The 21,397-nt window shown below is 45.6% G+C and overlaps 1 protein-coding gene and 1 pseudogene across 1 annotated transcript in view; one reads left to right on the forward strand and one right to left on the reverse strand.

Moving 5' to 3' along the window:
• Positions 1-8,670: 8,670 nt before the first annotated feature.
• On the reverse strand, positions 8,671-9,084 carry LOC101677212 (annotated as a pseudogene).
• Positions 9,085-12,768: 3,684 nt separating this feature from the next.
• The window catches only part of LOC101691783 (prolow-density lipoprotein receptor-related protein 1), a 43,183-nt gene continuing 34,554 nt past the window's right edge, over positions 12,769-21,397 (forward strand). Inside the window, exons 1-7 of the mRNA XM_045069447.1 lie at positions 12,769-12,864; positions 15,527-15,640; positions 17,009-17,128; positions 17,530-17,769; positions 18,814-18,927; positions 20,171-20,290; positions 21,232-21,357. Of these exons, the coding sequence (XP_044925382.1) occupies positions 12,789-12,864; positions 15,527-15,640; positions 17,009-17,128; positions 17,530-17,769; positions 18,814-18,927; positions 20,171-20,290; positions 21,232-21,357 (910 nt within the window). The 5' untranslated portion in view covers positions 12,769-12,788. The remainder of the gene's footprint in view (positions 12,865-15,526; positions 15,641-17,008; positions 17,129-17,529; positions 17,770-18,813; positions 18,928-20,170; positions 20,291-21,231; positions 21,358-21,397) is intronic.

Below are 21,397 nucleotides of genomic sequence, written 5' to 3' on the forward strand. Positions count from 1 at the left end.
CGACTAGAATCCTTCCCTCAAGAAAAAGCTTGGGAGGTGCCTGGGTGGCTCAGTGGGTTAAAGCCTCTGCCTTCGGCTCAGGTCATGATCCCAGGGTCCTGGGATCGAGCCCCACATGGGGCTCTCTGCTTAGCGGGGAACCGGCTTCCTCCTCTCTGTGCCTGCCTCTCTGCCTACTTGTGATCTCTGTCTGTCAAATAAATAAAATCTTTAAAAAACAAACAAAAAAAAAAAAGAAAAAAAGAAAAAGCTTGGGACCATTTTGTATGGCGTGTCTGGAAACGTCTGTAAATCTTAAGTTTTAGTAAAATTGCTTTTCGTTATTCTAAAAAGAATAAAAATAAAAAGTAGTATTGGATTAGGACAGAAGGTGTAAAGTAAGAATCCCTCAGTTCCTGTTGATATAAATTCGTGCTTGAAGCAAAAAGAAAGGGAGGAAGGAGAGACGGCACAACTATATATCATTTGTGCTCATTTGCATTTAGCCTTATCGTTTTAAATTTATACATTTTATAGGAATATATATGCTTGTCATGGTTTTTTGTATTCTCGCTTTTTTTGTCATTAAGTTTTGGAATTGAATTAATTTTTTTTTTTTTTGAGTATTGTGTGACTTCCTTGGTAACAAAACAAAGGTGATACATTCCTGAATTCTTGAACGTCTGCAAATCTCCTTCTTCCGCTCGCATCCGAATGGCACGTTCCTGTCCTCCGCTCCCAGATCCCAGGCCTGGTCTACCAGAAGTCTGCACGGAACCGTTTGCTCTTAGCTTAGATTCTCTTATTATGCAAGCAGTGTTTTCTCTGTCTGAAACATTGCATTTTCTCCATTCTCCGGGTTCAGAAACTTCAGTGATGTATAGCTAGATAGAAGTCTGTTCTCATTAAGTTTGCCTGGGAATTGGCAAGCACCTTCTGACAGAAAACAGTTTCTCTTCAGCTTAGGGAAATTTTCTTCTATATTTATACAAGCATTAATTTCTCCCCTTCTAGTGCTTTTTCTCCTTCAGAAACTCTATTATTCACATAATAAATCTCCAGGCGAGGCCCATTCTTATCTCTTCCTTCATTTTTTTCTATTTCTTTGTGTTTTGTTCAGTGGGCTCAGCTCTTTTTCTCCCATTTCTTCTCCCAAAATCTGAGTTCGATTCTTGACAGGGACCATTGTATTTCTCATGTCTGCTGACTTTCTAAATTCATAAATCGTATTTTGAAACTTCTGAAAATCTTCTATTTACTCCAATTTTATCTCCAAAGGGCTATTTGTATGCATTTATTGAAATGTCCTTCTGTCTCGTGTGCTGATTCTACCTCAGCAGAAGCCCCCTGTTCTCGACCAGTCTGCCCACTCTTCCACACTTACCGCCTGCTCATGGGCTCAGGGGGCATCTCTCAGCCCCCACCGAAGTCAGGTTGTGGAAAACCATGGCAAGGGGTGAACCGGCAGGACATTTTGAATGACATGGCAGATTAGTTTGATAGTAGATGGGGGAGCTTGTGGTTTGGGGAGAAGGGAAGCCATGCATGTTGTGTGGAAGAGTTCCAGGAAGAGGGAAAGTTTCTTCTGGAGTCAGGTGGAGAACAGTTCACTCCTTATGCGGCTCAGCTCAGTTCTGAAGTCTTCCCTGGGACCACATGCAACAAACACGTAGAGTGCCAGAAAGATCCATCGGAATCTCTCAGTTGGGCTTTCTCAGACCACCTCAGCTTCTGCAGTCTGGATCCTGAAGCTTCTCTATGGGAGACACAAAGTTTTCTGCCTTCCACCAAGCATGTCCAAAGTCAGTCTCTGCACCTATCCAGCTCCTGGAGAATTTAACCCTCAGACGTGCTCAAGAATCCCTCAAGGGACCTACGCATGCCCAGCAGCAGCTGCCTTACCTGGGAGTTAGAAATGCAGATTCTCATGCCTCGCTAGGAGAATTCCTGAAAAGGAATGTACGAAATAACAAGACCCCTAGATCATCTGTCTCTATTTTAAAGCATTAAAAAACCGTGCCCTGGGCCATGGCCCCCAGCCATGGACACCTGCTGGTACGTCAAAGTCATCTTGGTTGTTGGGTGGCCTTGGAAAGGAGGTGGGAGCTGGAGGGTCCAGAAATGTACACTTCCCCTGACATTTTCTCAGAATTCCATCCTTACAGGTTTGCAAGAGTGTTTTTAGATGTGTGTAACAATTTGGTTTTCAATTCGTAGAATAATGAAGTTTAGAAAGATCTGGAAGAGAATCGGTTTTCCATCATCTGATTTTCTACATGAAGTCCAAAGAGGCCCCAATGTTTAATAACTGTCATAGAGCAAATCAGCAGCAGAGCAAGGGGAAGAATTCAGGTTTCTTCATTTCTAGACCATAGCTTTCTTCCCTCACTTCACCACCGAGATCGTCCTGGGCGGTAATTTTTACCGATGTTCTATCAACAGATGAGTATGATCTTCAAATATTACTAGGACAAACCTAAACTAGAAGCAAATCAAGACAACAAAAACCACCACCACTTGGGGTGCCTGGGTGGCTCAGTAGGTTAAGTGTCTGCCTTCAGCTCAGGTCATGATCCCAGGGTCCTGGGGTAGAGCCCTGAGTCGGGCTCCCTGCTCAGCACGGAGCCTACTTCTCCCTCTGCCTCTGCTGCTCTCCCTGCTTGTGCTCTCCGTGCTGTCTCTCTTACTTGCTCTTGTTCTATCTCAAATAAATGAATAAAATCTTAAAAAAAAAAAAAGCCAAAAACACCAGCACCAGAAAAGATAAAAAAGAAAAGAAAAAAAGAAGGGGGAGAGAAAAGAAAAAAAAAAATCCAGTTAGTTAAAAAACAAGCCACACTTCCAAAAGTCTAATAAAATCAGATAGCTGTATCTTTCTCTTAGTCACGATCTTGCAGTATTTGGTAAAAAAGAAACAGAGAAAGAAAATTTCTGAGACAGCAGGGTCTGTTTTTAATTGCATGGAAAAACGCTTATGGCCGGGTTGGAGAGCAGCCTGCGGCAGCGACGGGGCGGCTCATATTCAGGTCTCCTCACATTGGTGTCCAGCACAGACACTGAGCACAAGCCTCTGAGGACACATGAGGGACACCACAGGGGCCAGAGCTGGGGTGGGGCCAGGGGACATTGCAGGGGCGGGGAGGGGGGCGGAGGGAGAAGCCGGTAAAATAGGTAGAATTATTTGACTTCATGAATACTTGATTGAACCAGCAAGTCAACTGTTAGTAGGGTATAGATGAAACTCACTAACAAATGCTTTTCTTCTTCTTTTTAAAGATTTTATTTATTTGAGAGATAGAGCATGAGAGAGCACAAGTGGGGTGTAGGGGTAAAGGGAGAGGGAGGAGCAGGATCCCCACTGAGCAGGAGCCCGATGCGGGCTCGATTCTAGGACCCCAGGAATGTGATCGCAGCCAAAGGCAGACACTTAGTGGACTGAGCCCCCCAGGCACCCACGAATGCTTTTCTTGTTAGAAACTTAATATGTAAACAGAACACACTGGCACAGACACCTCGGAAGTCTTGCTATATCTGTACCTTCTGTGGTCCCTGCTTGCGATGATTCCATTCTGACAGTTGCCACTGTTTTTAAGAGAAAGACTCATAATGCTATTTAAAAAAATAAATAAATGAAATGCCAGTACGGGACTTACTATTTTTTTCTGCTCTATAACTTCAAGGTCTTTTACTCTCTGTGTTTCAGGATGAGTGCCCCCCGGACGTACTCTTTGGAGAAACACAGCAAAAGGAGTTAAGAAGACTCATTTTTACCAGGGACAACAGCATTTGAAGGACTCTTTAGAAATGGGAAGTCTGACGTTATAAATGGAAATAATCCATGACACACATTTGGGCAAGGAGTGAAATCAAAGGATCTTTAGAATGGAGAGCCCTCACCCAGGAACGCGGTTAAAGTCATTGGTGGGAAAGCAGGTCGCCGTTTTGGAAACGTCTCTTGTCACACCAGATTATATTAGCAATCTGTTTATCGGATGGCCCAGATGGACACCCGCAAGGGAGGCTGGGAAAAGGTGATTCTCTGATATTTATACTCTAACAGATGGGTGCGTCCAACGTGCTTCAGCTTCCCGCTGCTGCCAAATTAACAGCCAAGGAGATGAACACAGATCTGACTTCCTGTATAAATGATCCTCTGTAGCATGTATTTTCTTCTTTCAAAGGGCTGCTTGAATTTTACCTCTTTCATGAAATCTCTCCAGGCTAATATCTCTTGGCATGTCATCCTTTAACATTTATTCCTTTTGGCTGCTTGACTTAACGTGGACACCCACACGACTCTCTGCTACCCAGCTTTGCAGGGGAAATCAGCTCACTGACGCAGATTCAAGATGCTTAAACGTACACAAATTAGCAAATCCCACAGTTAGGAGATAAAATACGTACGACACTAAATTAATAACTTTAGTGTGAATCATTGGTATAAAGCTTTGGAGCAGCTTATCCCATCATTTTATTATTAATAAAATAAGAACAGTAATTATTATAATAAGAATCACAAGGGCCAATCTGGCCACAGCATTGGCTGAGCAATGTCTGTGGGGGCTGTAGGGAGCAGAGGGACCCCTCAGGCGTTTCTACTTGACAGGCTGAGGCCAGCCCAAAATATTGGTTTAACATCTGCAAGTAGATCAATATAATCTATCATACTAGTAGGAAATAGAAGTTTAAAAAAACCACGTGACCACCTCAATAGACTAAAAAAAAAGCACTTGACACAATTTAACTCCTTTCATGATAAAAATACTGAACAAACTGGGAATAGAAGGAACTTTCTCAACCTGTTAAAGGGCATCTATAAAAAAAACCCATAGTGAACATCTTATATAATGGAGAAAGCCTGAATGCTTTCCCTTGAGACTGGGAATGTTGCTGGCTCAAAATTCAGTCCCAGGGGAGACGAATCAGCCACGTCTGGGTCACCTACCTGCTCCCTTAGCCTACTGCGGAGGACAGAGAAAGAATCTGACTCTGGCCATTAGTGGGAGGCCGGGACAAGGCTCCCACTGAGATGCCCTCACAGCAGGGAGGAGGGAATTCCACAAATTCCATTGGCTTTGTGGAAAGTGTGGCTGTTTGGTAATATTCAGGTCTCCTCACTCCAAGTTCTTTGCTATGTCACCACATTTAAGTATATCTTTGATAGTTCAAAAAGATTTTTTTGAGATCTTAATTATGAACTTCAATGTTATTAAAGAATCTAAAGGGGCGCCTGGGTGGCTCAGTGGGTTGAAACCTCTGCCTTTGGCTCAGGTCATGATCCCAGGGTCCTGGGATCGAGCCCTGCATCGTGCTTTCTGCTCTGCAGGGAGCCTGCTTCCCCCTCTCTCTCTGCCTGCCTCTGCCTACTTGTGATCTCTGTCTGTCAAATAAATAAATAAAATAAAATCTTAAAAAAAAAAAAGAATCTATGGCCAATGGATTTTGAAATAAAGGTAGTTGTCCATCCTTGCCTCCAGACCATTCCTTCCCTGGCAGATTCCATGTCTGGTGACTCTACCCTTCTCCTGGCGCCAGGGGGAGGGAAGCCAGAAGTATGTGTCTGGTTTCTTACTTCTAGTTGCTGGTCCAGGCATCCTCCACTTAGAACTTCTAGAATGGCTGTACCTGCAATCCCTTTACCAACATGTCCCCTCCCCACTGGATCTCCTCTTTACCTCTGGCAGCCTCAACCTGGGTCTAGTTTGACTCTCTGTACTCCTATGTGGATGTCCAGAACTTTCTACAGGTGTGCTCATCAGCCATCCCATGCTCTGGGATCCACCTGTCTGTCCAGCTTCCTTGCCTGCTACCACCTCATGAGAACCCTTCACTCCAGCAATTCTGGATTAATGGGAATTTCTTAGAACACATCTTGGCGCCTTCATATATTCTACTCTGTCTGCCTGGAATGTTCTTTATACAGATAACATGTCTTTCAAAAATTAGCTCAGCATCATGACCTCTCTGAAGCTGCCCTGATGGTGTGTCTCCCAGGTCAACCCCTGTGTCCTCTCTGCGTCCATGACATACCTGTGTGTTCCCACTGTTATATTTATACTATATTTGTATTATATTATATTATATTTATATATATTTATACTATAGTCCTTGGTAGGCTGGTAGGCTGGTGTGTTACCGTTGCTGTAAGTTGTACGACACACATCCTAAATTATTTTGAATCTTCACTTCTCGGTGCTCTGTAAAATTCTGTAAGTGTCTATTGCCTGGAGCGCAGAGTTTCACTTCCTGGCATTTTTTTTTTCTTTAAATCAACCAGAGTTGAGAGGGAGGGCAATTTTATTAATAACAATCAACTAAATCCATGAAGCACTTTAATTTTCATAAAACAACCCGTATTTTCTAGATTGGATCAGAAGGCTGAGGCATTAAAATAAAAAGTGAAAAATAAGAAAAAAAAACCTTAACAGAAGAACAATCATTAAGAGCAGTTCAACTTAACATTTGTCACGTATATCCTGCAGGCAAGACACTGGTTAGTTACTAGGATATCGGTTCATTTTTACTAGATGTGGAACTTTGGAAAAAAGTAAAAATATGAAGTTTCAGAATACCTGTGTGCTAGATTCCAGTTGTGAGAGTTCAGCATTGCAGATTATATTGCATAATTCTTCTGTCTTGTTTTCCTTATATGGGTTGAAATTTTGGGGCATAACCATATATGCAAATCTCCTGTTAAGATATGTATAAAAATAGGAGAACCAATATAAGATTCTTCTAGACAGAATCTTGAACATGCCAAAAAATTACCTAATAAAACTCTAGAGGCCCAGGGGTTGAAGTCTAGATTTTGGTTATATATATGGTTCAAATTTAGGGTGATATTCATTCAAATTTCATGACACTGATAGATTCATCAGGGTTCTCCAAAACAACAGAACCAATAGGATATATAAATAAAGACATTGATGTAGATAAATAGATAAGAGGAGATTTATTGTGGGAATTGGCTCACATGGTTATAGGGGTTTATATATACCACGATATGCCATCTGAAAGCGGGGGATTGGGAAGCCAGGGGGACTGCTGGTGTAAGTCCTGGAGTCCAAAGGCTGGAGAACCAGGAGTTCTGCTGTGGGAGTGCAGGAGAAGCTGGATGTCCCAGATCAAGACGAATTAGAGAATTCTCAACTTCCTCCATATTTTTGTTCTTATCGGGGTCCTCAGTGAATTGGATGATGCCAGTCCGCATAGGGGAGGGTGACTCTTCTTTACTCCATGTATTGATTCAAATGCTAATCTCTTCCAGAAACATCCGCACAGACATGCCCAGAAATAATGTTTACCGGCGACCTGGGCATCGCTTAGCATCTCAAGTTAACACATGGAATTAATAATCATGACCGGTTCAGATCACCCCTGTAGATGACTGCAGGATGTGTCTTGTAGGGTCACATCAAAAGGTAGTTAAGCATTTGACTACCAAGTTCTGGAGCGTGGTTATGGAAGGACATGTCCTCAGCGGGGAACAGAACGGCCGGGTCCTCTCATTTAAACGTCATTCACCCATGCACCAATCACAGATTCTTCTCTTATACCAAAAATGTGCTATGGCTGGTTGGTGGAGCTTAAAGATGATGAAGAAGGGCACCTGGGCCGCTCAGTTGGCTAAGCATCTGCATTCAGCTCAGGTCATGATCCCAGGGTCCTGGGATCGAGCCCCACATCTGGCTTTCTGCTCAGATGGGAGCCTGTTTCTCGCTCTTTCTCTGCCTGCCACCCTGCCTACTTGTGATCTCTCTCTGTCAAATAAATAAAGTCTTAAAAAAAAATTAAAAAAGAAATTAAGGTCGGGGCACCTGGGTGGCTCAGTGGATTAAGCCGCTGCCTTCGGCTCAGGTCATGATCTCAGGGTCCTGGGATCGAGTCCCGCATCGGGCTCTCTGCTTAGCAGGGAGCCTGCTTCCCTCTCTCTCTCTGGCTGCCTCTCTGTCTACTTGTGATTTCTCTCTGTCAAATAAATAAATCTTTAAAAAAAAAAAAGAAATTAAGGTATTTATATCTAGAAACATATATATCCTTGTATTCATATTAATAAGAAATATTCTAATATACTATTTTAATATTAATAGAAGTATTATGTTATATTTATCATATATTATATTTAATATTAATAAAATTTGCTAAGTTTTTATAGTTTCAATCTATGTCTTATACCTTTTATATTTCAAGTATTTTATAGATTTTATTTTTATTATTATTATTTTTTTGCATTTCCATTTCCACTGCTTTTTTGCTTCAAAGAAGGTTATATTGTTTCCACCCATGTTAGCAAATTCTCTTACGAATTTTAGTTTAACTAAGGGTTTGTGAAGTTTTCTGTATATAGCACCATTGGTAAGTAAAATATTTCTTTCTTTTATAATACATTTGATCGTACTGCCTATTTTGTTTCCCTGTCTTATAGGAATAGCTGCTGAATTTCATCAAAGGGTTTGAGCATATATTTATAAAATATATGGATAATAGAACACTAATCCTTTAATTTTTAAGATAATTAATTATATTAAAGATTTCCTAATGATAAATGAACTTTGCCTTACCAAAATAAACCATACTTGATATTCAGTATTATATATTTTAAACTACTTGATACAATTTACTTTATTGTGTTTAGACTTTTTGCCTCCATGAATTATTATTAATCTTTAACCAGCTAAAAATTTTGGTCATTTAGCTCTTTTTTTGAAAACAAAAAGCTCTGGCCAGTTTTATTAAAGAAAACTTTTGCATGATTTGCTTTTTATCCGGCTGTTCTGGCATGCCCCCAATGATACCAGAATCACCCGGATCAATGAGCGACAATGCACGTACCATCTATTATTTCCCACACACTGGGCCCAATTCAATATTATTGCCACTGTTAATGGCGGACACCAGTTCTGGCCAACATGGTATAGTATTCTACCTCAGGTTTCCTCAAGGTTGGATGGGCAGTTGTTGGCAAGGATGACTAGTTTTGCTTTGTCATGCTTGGTCATTTTTGGAGTCTGCTCGTACCCCAGCACATACTTTCCATGTCTCATAGTGAGGTGGAGCCTAGAGTCGATCGAACCCAGAGACTTTGGTTTTATTTGCAACCACCATCTTCCTGTGTTAACAGCCCCAACCTGGAGCAGCTGCCACGGTGGATGGGAGCAAGAAAGGGGTCAGCTGGCTTCTTATTATTGAGTTGTAAAAGTTCTTTTTATATGGTGGATATGAGGCCTTTCTGAGATGGTCTATGCATACCTGCGGGTCTGCAAAGCCTAAACTATTTTCAAAATAATATTTGCCTTTTTCATTACATTGACATTTGCCCTGATGATAAACAAACAAACAAACACACACACACTAATGGTGGGTAAAACTGTTGCCCCCTTACCATGACTCAAGTTGGTGGCACCAAACTGTCCTAGCCATCAGTATATTCTATACTACCATATCCTTGTAGCTTTAAAATATGCCTTAAAAAAAAAAGTAAGAATATACTTAATGCAGTACAAATGGTTAATTTTATTAAATTTTAGCCTGATAGTATATAGCTTTTTAATGTTCTCTGTTACTAACTGGAACATTTGCATTAAGCCCTTCCGTGGCGTACCAGCGTTGGTGGAGGAAACCACCTGTACCACCGTCTGACTTGCAAGCATAATGAGCCCCACTTCTCACCAAATACCATTTTTACAGGAAAGAATGACTGATAGACATCTGGTTATTCAGACTCGGGTACTTGGCAGACTCGATCCTCAAAAATGAGTGGTACATATGCATCACTTCAAGGAAAACAACTGGCAGTATTGGTTGCCAATGATACAATTCAAGCTTTCGAGGGAAAATTATAGTTTTTGGAAACTGGAGGCCACCTTCATGAGCTTACCAGCTTTCCAACAGTCAAACCTTATCTGATGATATCAGTAAGGATGGTCGGTCACAAAGCTGACCTACAAAATATTGTAGGATAGAGACGTCAACATTTGGAATATCAGCATAACTTAGTGAACCCTTTATTTGGAAATGATCAAGGCATGATGTTACAAAGTCATGTGTGGGTGAAAGATCCACTCAAAGTACAAAATAAGTTGATGGGTTTTATTTTATTTTAAGTATTTTATTTATTTATTTGAGAGAGAGAGAGCGTGTGCACCTACATGGGCCAGGGGAGGGGCAGAAGGAGAGGGAGAAGATTCCCTCCCAAGCAGGGAGCCTGATGTGAGGCTTGATCCTTGGACCGTGGGGTTCATGACCTAAGCTGAAGGCAAACGTTTAACCGACTGAGCCACCCATGCGCCCTTAAAGTGATAGATTTTAATTAGAATAGTATGAAATGCTCATTGATGTGGTTCTGGATTCCGCACTGCAGTTAACTTTTAAGAAATGATCACTTCTTCAGTTTTGGTCTTTGTATCTATGCTAATTTCATAGGAATGACATAACAAACTACCAGCAACCGGGTGACTTAAAACAGAAATGTACTGCCCACATTTCCGGAGGCCAGACGTCTGGAATCAAGGTGTCCATATTCTCTCTGGAAGCTCTAGCAGAAAGATCCTCCTGGCCTCTTCTATCTCCTGGGAGCTTCAGATGCTCCTCGGCTTGTAGAAGCATAATTCCTATCTCTGCTCCATCTTCACATGGCCTTCTCTCTGTGTCTCTTCACACTGTCTTCCTTCTGTATATATCTGCGTCCATATTTTAAGGACACCAGTCACATTGGATATGGTCCCACTCTAATGCTCTCCCCTGAACTTGAGTAAATCTGCATAGACCCTTGTCCAAATAAGGTCACGTTCTGAGGTACTGGGAGTTAGGACATCAACATAATTTTGGGGAGGCAGAAAATCAAACCAATAACAGCATCAAAGAATATCTACAGCTTAATTGGAAAGGCTGTTCCTTTTTCTGTAGCCAACACTCACCTGGGTGAGGCCAGATTTTCTTCAGTTCCTGCAACCAGAACAACAATAAATCACATTTTTTTTACAGGCTCTGGGGATTAGAACGTTACCTTTTTCAGGTGGCAGTAGTGGTAGGACATTATTCTGCTCACCACGGGCTGACAGGCGATTAAAAACGCAAAATGGGGGGACAGACCCAGGAGAGGACAACACATCACTAAGAACGAGTCAGAATATAAGGATTTATAAGGATATAAGTCAGAATACAAAGTATTGTATTTAGCAAATACAAATGTTACTGAAATTCTTACTTATAACACGCATATCTGTGGCTTTTTTCAGTTGGTGTAGGTTATTAAGAGCTGACATGGGCTGTTCATAACAATATAGCTGCCATTTGTGTCCACACGTCACTTCATTTAGCTGAGACTGAACCCAGGTCTCCCACACTTCAATTCCAGGAACTCAGCCCTAGCCTCAGAGCCTTTCTGGGAGGAAAACTAGTCTATATTCTTAAAACTCTGAGTGCTCTCTTATGTCACTCAAGACCATTAAGCATCTGAAATAATCTGGTTCTAAAGCAACAACCTTTCAGCAGAAATCAATATGATACACCAGGAGATTTTTGTTAAAAGCGGAGGGGTCCTTTTAAGTGGCTTATGCAATCAGAGCATACAACGAATTTAAAGAAAACTTCAGAACATATGGCATTCTGATATCTTCAAAGTGTGGTTTGATGGGACCAGCAGTGAACATGAAGAGGAGGTATGATTTAAAGAAAGCTGTTGGAGTACTGTGTTGCAAATAAATTCTAAGAAGGCACTTTGCAATTCAGTTTTCTGTTTCTATTTTTTTTCCCTAGTGTTTTATTGCTGCCTTGCACTCCCAAACACTATAAATGTTCCTTGCCAGTTTTACATTCTAAAATTCTAACTCAGTCGCGTTCTCTCCAAGAATCTGACACTCACGTCTCCCAGTGTACTGGAAAGAAGGAATGCCACAGCTTAGCTAAATAAGGGTAGGGGAAGGTAGTCTATGTCCTTGGTAATGTGTCACCAACTCTCATTTTTATCCATCATCTCATCCCAGAATGTCAGTTTTTGCATAAAATGACCTTCAGATTCTTTCAGTTCCCGAAGTCTGAGACCCTCCGGGGATTAGGTCTGACTCTGGTTTAGACCCTCCAAATGGGCTCCGCATCCTTGTTTATGAGAGCATCTCATTCCTGCGACCCAGACCGAAAGAGGAATGGTGTTTCTCGGGGCTTTTCATACTGTTTGTATTTACAGTATGGGGGCCCGGACAAAGAGCACTGAGGCCTCAGAGTCATCCGCCCAGACCCAGGTCAGGAAGGCCAGCTGCTGCCAAGGTCGCTGGGAAGAGGCAGAGAGGGGCACCTGGCGTCCCAGTGCTGCCCTAGTTTGGAAGCTGTTAAGCCCTGGCGTTTCCGTGTGAGGTCTGAGGGCCAGCAACAAAGGCATTAACCGATGATGATTTTGTTAGAGACCCTCAGGCCCCGCTTGAGACTTCCAGGATCAGAGTCTGCCTATTAAGAAGAGTTCCAGGCGATTCCTGTGCTCATTTAAGTTTGGGAATCCTTTGGTTAAGCATGGCTGAGCGCTCCCGCTCTGCCCCTCGGCGTGGCAACGGCCAGGCCCCGAGTTAGGCGAGGGTGTTCTGTCCCACGGCTTGTGGGGAGACCAGCGGAGGGGCGGGCGCGGTGCTCCCCGCAGCCTGGCTGGGTTTCGGGCAGCGCGGCCCCGGGAGCGGGAGGCGCAGGTGCTCCCACGCCCCGCCCACGGCCCCAGCCAGACCCAATGAGCGGCGCGAGCGGAGGAAAGCCCGCCCCCGGCAGCGCCCGCGCTCCTCCCGCCAGCGCGACGCCGGCGGCGGGCGCACAGTCGGTTCCCCGCCATGGGGCGCCGGGCGCTCCTTCTGCTCTTGCCGCGGGTGCTGGCAGCGCTGGGCGGCCTCGCGGGCTCCGGGACCGGTGAGTGGGGCCGCGGGCGGGGCGCCCGGGAAGGGACCGCAGCCCGCCTCGCGAGGTGCAGGGGTGGCGGGCTGGGGTTGGGGGGCGCTGCACAGGGCGGGAAGGGAGCTTGGGGCATCCTGGCTGGCGAGCGCGACGCCCCCCACCCCGCCTTCTGGAGTGACTTTCCATAGAGGGGAGTGACATCGGGCCTTCTGGGGGGCCGCCAGATGAGTCGCGTGGTCCCCTGCTTCTTTGCGCTTGACTCCCCGTCCTGCTCAGTGGGTGGAAAGGTAGGTGGGCTCAGCGGACACCCTTGGGGTCTTTCCTTCATCCTTCCCCTGGCGTGTGGGAGGGAGCTCTCTGCACCCCTGAGGGCAGGTGCACTCTCTTTGTTCCCCCAACGGCCTGGCCTAGTGGGATTCGCTTTCTAGCCCTGGTCTCCGAGGGGACCTCCAGCTCAGGGTTCCCCAGAGAGCAGATTTACCCTGGGTGGAGGCTGGGGGCCTCCGGAAGACGTGCCCTCACTCCGGAAACAGCACGGGGAAATGGGGCTTGGGTCAGAGGTGCAGTTGGGAAGCAACTCTCTGTGGCACTTGTTGATACCACTCAGGTTTAGGCAGACTCCAGGGCAGAGGAGAGCTGAGTTGATGCCCCAGAGTGACCAAGACATCCACATTTCCCAAGTGGTGGGTGGCTGGTTGGCGGCTTAGCCATGTCTAGGAGGTGCCTAGCATTGGTCAAGCTGGCCTGCAGTCTGTCCCCACAGGTGTTGTCAGTGGCCCTCATAGATTGAAATCTGGTTTTAAATCATTTTCACTTAGCAGATTCTTGGTCAAGGGGGTGTTAACTAGGTCGGAGGATGTGCCGCTTAATTGAGTTGTTCGTCTTCCAGGGGGATTTCTAACCCACAGGATTTTTGCCACAGGCGGTGGGGCATCTCTGCCTTGATGAGAAGTCCTTGCTCTGTGTGGTCTTTTTGCATCACTCCTGAAGCATCTTTACAGTTGCTTGCATTTTTTATTAAGCAATGGTTACCAAAGCTTTCTGGCATGTAGCCCTCTTTCGGATGCCTTTTCTAGAATAGCATGTGATCACCCTACTTTGCATACTAACAGACTCTGAGAAAGCTACCTTATACTTAACATTTAAGTAAATATGTTAATACATTTCTTATTTATTCACAGCAAGCATCTACATAAGTGAAAAATAATGGTTTGAGATCCACCTGCAGACGTGTAGAATCTGTATGCACACTTGGTCTCCAGACCAAGAATCAGCAGGGCAAAATATTATTCAAGGTGTGACTCACCTGGAAGTGTGAGTCTTTGGGGGCCGACTGGACCCCTAATTGGGATCCTTCTGGAAGGATCTGCTGGAAGTGGTAGCAAAAGAGTTAATGCTTTACGAAGATTTATATGGTGGGTATAGGGCACCAGGTGGCTTTGTGCCCATTTATTCTTTGAATCTTTCTCTTCTGATCACTTATTTATTAGTTTCATTTTATAGACAGAAAACTGAGATCCCGAGAGAGGAAGTAACTCTCCCAAGGTCACATTGTTAGTAAGGGGTCTCAATAAAATGGCAACCTACGCAGCCTGACAGTTAAGTCTGTGCTTCCGTATTAGTGGCTGGTAACATCACCTGCTCTCCGTGGTTTTGGTCAAGCTAAGTGAGACTGCTTGGATGGCATGTGAGTAGATGGAGAGTCGTTAGGTACCCATTAGTCACCAATACTTTTTGCATATTTAAAATGTTTTTTATACACCAGCCTCAAAAAAAAAAATCAAACCTTGAGTAGCTAAGCTAAAATATTATCTTAGAAGGATACAAGTAAGACTAAGAAATGGTCTCTTAGCAAAGCAGGTGTGGTTTACATAATGGCCTTCCATTACCAACTTCCATTACACAACTTTGCATCGCGCCTTCCATTCCATGTACAGATTGTTCCTGGGAGTAGGACTGTGGGGTGGGGGGAAGTCTTTACTGGATCTTGCAGAGACTCCAGTACAGGCCATGTGGTTTATCTTTTCTAGGAACTAAAGATTGGCTTTTTCTCTTTGAAAGTTAGGACAGTATAGTAAATTTGCTATAGTCAGGCCTTCCTGGTGCTTCCTTCTGAGGAGCACATTCCAAAACAGGCTTAATTTTGACCGTTAATCATTCAAGGTTGATAAATAGAAGTTCATGACTTGAATAAGACACAGTAAATCAATCTTAGGCAAATCACTGAGCACTTAAATATTTATAACCAACCTATTAGAGGCATTCTTACGAAGATCGTGTGTAGGATCTAAAATCCAAATCTAATTTTTAGATGTGTCTGCACATGCTTAAAAGTAAACTAGAGTCCAGACATTGAGCTTAGACTTCTAAACGTGCAACTGTTTGGAGTCTTTAAAATCAAACCAGAAGAAGTCGCTGGGTCTCTTGGAGCGCAGTGCACGATGGTCCCATTCCAATGGGAAAACGGTGGCGAATGGTGATTTCCCAACCCCACACCACCAGAAAGAACAGTATCCAAGGATCATTAGTGCAGAAGTCCATTGGATTCTTATGGTCCTGAATCCCCCTAATGTTCTCCTGGGTATTAGTTGAAGGACCTCCCTCTGAATAATCTTTTCAGTACAGCTTCTCCTGAAAAGGTGCTCCCATGGATTTGCTTTTTGTTCATCCAATGCAGATGAAGCAAGGTGTAACATGACAAGGCAAGCTGCGTGTGGGGATAGGTGCATTCCCGTGGCCTGGCTCTGTGATGGACAGCAAGAGTGCCCTGATGGGACCGACGAGCAGTGTGGTGAGCACTCCTTGCCGTTTCGTGTCCTCATCCACGAACAGCTGTGTGCCCGGCTGACAGCGTCAGGTCCTGTGGTTTTCACTCATAGCGGGTATTCAGAAATAGGAGGTGTTCTGGCTGGTGGCAGGCTTTCAGCTTGTAAGTCTAGGGATGTGGGTGTTGGTAGCACTGTTGTCAACACAAGTGTGGAAGGCTAGTTGGGATAGAAAATCCAGGACGAGTCTGGCTTCTCGCCTTCAAGTCTAGCTTCAACACGTGGCGGGTACTGAAACTGGACTAACACAAGATTGCTCCATGGGCAACCCTCACTGACTGCAGCACACACTTGTAAATAGATACACTCAACTACTTTAGCTTTACTTCGAGCTTTTGTACAATGAGAAGACAATTTTTCAAATGGAGGACCAAAGAAAACTATAAGACCAATAGAAGCCAAGTTAGCCATTTGGTAGATGTCTTCCTGAAATCCAGCTCAAACACCTCCATGCTAAGAGTGCTCCCAGCCTCAGAAGGGACACCTGACCCCAGGAGATGAGGAAAGCCTTTTAACCCATGATTCACATCCTTGAGCGGTGAATATGGAAGAAGAAAATTCCTGAGTAAAAGAGGAACCCCCCCCCCCAAAAAAACCTTGAGGAGTGCCCCATTCCTTTTCTCTACCCTGTTTGCACACTCCTGGGCTGGCCATTTACTTTAACTAATTTAATATGGAAACTTTGATATTAAAACCTGTACTATTACAGGTTCAAATTACATTTTATACTTGCAGAAGTGCCTTGTGCTGTTCTCCCCCCATACTTCCTCCCAGCTGTCCAGGTTTACTTGCATCTGCCAGGAGGCGTACTTAGGTGGAAATATTCGAAGGTCCCATTAGACCCCAGACTGACAGCACCCAGACTGTCTTCGCTCTCAATATGGTCTCAAATGCCAAAGGGGTTCCAAGAAGTGACACTATACGGCTGTTCTGGCCCATACAGTAGCCTTTAGCCACATGTGAAGATTTACATGTATTTAAATAATAAATATAGCTCTTTTACCCTACTAACCATGCTTTAGAGCTCAGTAGCCCCACGTGACTAGTGACAGCCCCTTTGGACAATGCCTCCATTGTCACAGAATATTTTATTGGACAACTTCATCATTCTAGCAGCATGACTGGGAGTGTAAGTGATGTTGGGCTGCTAGGTGATTGGCCCTGAGGCAGGGTATGGTGTGTGGTTAGGGTGGCACGGACCCTGTGGCAGACGGGGAGCTCATTGTTGTTTTGCTAATGAAAATACTTCATACAAAACCCCAGCTGAAAAGTTATCAGTGCTCTGGCAAACCGCTCTTCCTCTCTGCCCCTCGAACATTCCCCTTGGCCCGCAGAGGAAGCGTGTCACGGACATCCACAGGCCTGGCAGTGTGACGACGGGAAGTGTATTTCTAGTAGCTGGCTTTGTGACGGTACCGGGGACTGCCTGGACGGCTCCGATGAGGTTAACTGCGGTAGGTACAACCTACTTTCTCTTCGGACATGACATGTCAAGTTAGCTGCCTTGATGAATGAACCTCCACGGTATTAAGTGACACCAGCAAGTCCCTAGGTAGCCTTCTGCTGGACGGGGGCTAAATGCCCGTGTTCAGTTGTCGCTGGGATGACAGGTGACCTTTTATCCACCACTGCATTTTGCAAAATCACCTAAAAGATTCTCGCTTCTGTTGGCTTTTTATACTCCTTTGGGCTGACACTTTGGGGTGCCAAATTGGGGCCACATGTCCAGTGACTGGCCTCCTGCTCAGTTCTTGGTATTCTGGAGACCAAAGCGTGAGCAAACCGTGAATACCCAAGGGCACAAGCCGGCAGGTCAGGCCTTCCACCTCACTGGGCCAACGCCTGCCTTTTACAGAGACTGCTGTGGTGTGCCCTGGCCAGAAAATCCAGTGTCCGGGACAGTCTCAGTGTCGCGAGCCTTGGGAACTCTGTGATGTCCCCCGGGACTGTGAAGATGGGCTCCATGAAGCACGCTGCTCCCCGAACCACTGCCTGGCGGGCCAGTGGCTGTGCAGGAACGAGCTGTGTGTCCCAGAGAGCTGGAGGTGCAACGGGGTCAACGACTGCGGGGACTCCTCGGACGAGGCCGCCTGTGGTGAGTGCCCCTCCCCCACCCCTCCTGGCCTGGCTTGGAAAGCGGAAGGTTGTACCATGTGGGCTGCTTTCTGCAGGTTGCCTTTTAATTCCTACGGCTGAGACGCCATCCTATATCTAAAAACAGGATGTCTCCTAGCAGTAACCAAGATGTAGTTACCCATGGAAACATCTAGCAGTGCTCGAATAGTAACTCTGTGCTGGACACTCAAGGCAATGTGGCCACGGCACAGAACACTGGAGTGTCCGTATCTGAAGGAGCTTCCTAACGGTGCCTCATGTCCTTGTGGGGTCCTTGACGGGGAAATTCCTCATTAAAAGAGGATCCCCTGCTCCGCTCCCCCAAGCCCTGCAACGAACTCATTGAGTAAAGTGTTCCTTTTCTTGACCCCACATACACAGTGCAGTGGAACCTCCAGCTTGTCAGTAAACCACAATTCCACTCGATCTTTGTAGAATTAAATCTCCACTATTCAGATTCTAACATTATTATCATGTATAAACTGGTTTCTTTTCTTTTTTTTTTTTTTTAAAGATTTTATTCATTTATCTGACAGACGGAGATCACAAGCAGGCAGAGAGGCAGGCAGAGAGTGAGAGAGAGGAAGCAGGCTCCCTGCTGAGCAGAGAGCCCAATGCGGGGTTCGATCTGAGGACCCTGGGATCATGACCTGAGCTGAAGGCAGAGGCTTTAACCCACTGAGCCACCTAGGTGCCCCTATAAACCAGTTTCTTAAGAGGGTCTTCTTTTAGGGCTCATGTTCACTGACTTTAACACCATCTCAGTTAGAACTACTTAATACTAATTCAATTTGATCAATATTATTTCAACCGAGTGCCCACATGGCTTGCTTGACTTCATCATCATCAAGTCTTAACTCCCAGTTCCCTGAAAACTCTGCTTAAAATGATAAAACTTTCTTTCCTACCTCAACTTGCCTTGGGTTCTGGAAACCCTGCCACCTTATTGTAATTAATAAGGGTCTGTTTTGACTCCCCCTTCCCCCATGTGCTGTTGGAAAAGAAAGCTCTCCTTCCTACGCAGCCTCCTGTCCAGAAGGCATGGTGAAATGTGAGGAAGGGAAATGCATCCTGGAATCCCTGATGTGTGACGGGGAACTTGACTGCGTCGATGGTGCTGATGAACCAGCTACGTGTGGTGAGGACCCAACTGCCAGGCGTCACGTGGGGTGGGCAGAATCCGTTACATTAGCCAACGCCTCAGTTATCACGGGGGTCTACACTCTCAGAGAATGCTCAGACCAGACCCCTCTGTCAGCAATCATCCTTCCGTGGTGGGTCCCCCACGTCTTACAAGTTCCGAGCCTTGGCTCTGGTCTCCCGAGTGTGTGCAGAGCTTACCTGAGTTGGAAAACTCGGTGAGCTCGCCTCACACTGTGGCTCTAAGAAAATAGACTAAATGCCTCAAACCACACTGCTCCGAAAATTCTGGAATAAAGAACAGACTATGGCACTGAGAAGCGAATCCTGTGTTCAAGACCGTATGGTGAATTCTCTAAGGATTTAACTGAGGAAGGACTGAGGAAGACTATTTCCTGGTGAGGAGGGAGCTCCTGAGCAAGGGTCTGAAAATTTAAAACCTTGTGATTCTCACTCTAAAAATCACTGTTGGTTCTGGTTGTGGAGGATGGGGATGGGGCAGGTCTCCCCAGGTCACTTTGTCATCTGTCTCGATTACTCTTTAAATCTGGGCTTAGATGTGTATGACGAGACCTTTGTTAGTGCTAAGGGCTGTACAGGCCACTTTCTTTTATTTATTTATTTGACAGAGAGAGATCACAAGTAGGCAGAGAGGCAGCGCAGAGGGAGAGGGGGAAGCAGGCTCACTGCTGAGCAGAGAGCCTGATGCGGGGCTCGATCCCAGGACCCTGGGATCATGACCTGAGCCGAAGGCAGAAGCTTTAACCCACTGAGCCACCCAGGTGCCCCTGAAGGCCACTTTCTACTGAGGGAACACATAAGACACAGGAAGCATGAACAGTAGGACAACACACAGGTTTCTGGTGCTGTAGAGGTAATTCACTGGGATTAAGAAATTACTATATCACTTCCTGGGGCAAGGGTCCTGGCCCCTCAAATTTTCTAGAGGAAATAGGGAAGAGGTTGCTGGGCCTTCTGCGGGTGAGCAATACACCAGCATTTGAAATTGTCCAGCCTGTCTGCCTAGAAAAGTCCTTTCCCCTGCTCCATGATTCTTCACTTTCCCTGTTCTGTGGTCTTTCCCTGAAGCGTCCACATTCCTAGGTCAGAGGACAGGGTCAAAGGTTATTCTTCAGAAGCCTCTATAGCCCTCACAGCAAGCAGGGGCTTGTAACACCTGGCTTAGAAAACGTTTGATCTGTACCTTGTTCAACTCCTGACCGCTGCCCTGTCTTTACCAGGGCGGAACTGCTCCGTGGCCAACGGGGGCTGTGAGGGACAGTGCAGTGACACCGCCTGGGGAGTCCAGTGTTCGTGTGGAGCTGGGTGGCAGTTACAGCAGGACGGCCAGAGCTGTGCAGGTCAGAGTTCATCGGGCGCATCTTCCGAAGTTTTCACGGCAGTGGGATAGACATGTCACACAGCTTACCATGTTAATTACTTTAAGGATGTAATTCAGTGGCCTCCACCACATTCACGACGCGTGTGAACATCACCACGATCCATCTCCACAACTCTCTTATCCTCCCCGACAGAAACTCTGTCCCATTAAACAAGAACCCTGTCCCCAGTCCCCAAGAAACCCCATCCACTTCCTCTCTGAATTTGCCTGTTCTGGTCTTGCCTCTAAGTGCAGTCCTGTGGGATCTGTCCCTCTGGGCCAGGCTTTTTCACTTAGCCTGTCATTAAGTTTCATCCATGTCATAGCAAGGTCAGACTCTCCCTCCCTTTCTACGGCCAAATACCTCATTGCATACATATGCCCCATTTTATTTATCCGTGGATGGGCATTTGGGTCGTTTCCACGTTTTGGCTCTCATGGGCGATGCTATGAGCAACTGGTGTACACATGCCCGAATCCCAGCTTTCCACACTCTGGGGTGTACACCAGACGTGGGATTGTCGTATCCTGCAGCAGCGTCTACGTTTAACTTGAGAAAACTTGCAAGCTGTTTTCCACGGCGGCTGCCCCGCTTGACATTCCCCCAGCAGGGCACAAGTGTTTCTGGTTCTCCACGTCTTACCATTCATTCCAAATCAGCAATGCCCCCGAGTGTTGCTGGGGTAACCTCCACCTGGATTCCGTGCCAGCCGCATGTCTGGGGCCTCCACACTGACGTTCCCGCTGAATTGCTCGTAGGGCAACTCCACAGAGGCAGGGACTGTCTGTGCCAGCACCAGCACAGGGATTTCCACATAGTACGTGTCCAGCGAGCGTACTATGAAAGGGGGGCCCAATGACCCAGAAATACTCAGGAGATGGCTCCGTGGTCGTCTCTGATTTCCGGCTCTCTGTCATCAGATATAGATGAGTGTTCCCAGGCCTACAGTCCCTGTGGCCAGCTGTGCCGTAATGTCCCGGGCTCCTACTCTTGTGCGTGTGTTCAAGGTCACCAGCTCTACAATGGGACCAGTTGTCGAGTTACAGGTGAGATTCACGACCCTGAGCAAAGCCTAGCCCTTGCTCT

The sequence above is a fragment of the Mustela putorius genome, unplaced genomic scaffold (genome assembly GCF_011764305.1).
Source record: "Mustela putorius furo isolate JIRA1106 unplaced genomic scaffold, ASM1176430v1.1 tig00003932_pilon_pilon_pilon:0A:0A, whole genome shotgun sequence".
Lineage (NCBI taxonomy): Eukaryota > Metazoa > Chordata > Mammalia > Carnivora > Mustelidae > Mustela > Mustela putorius.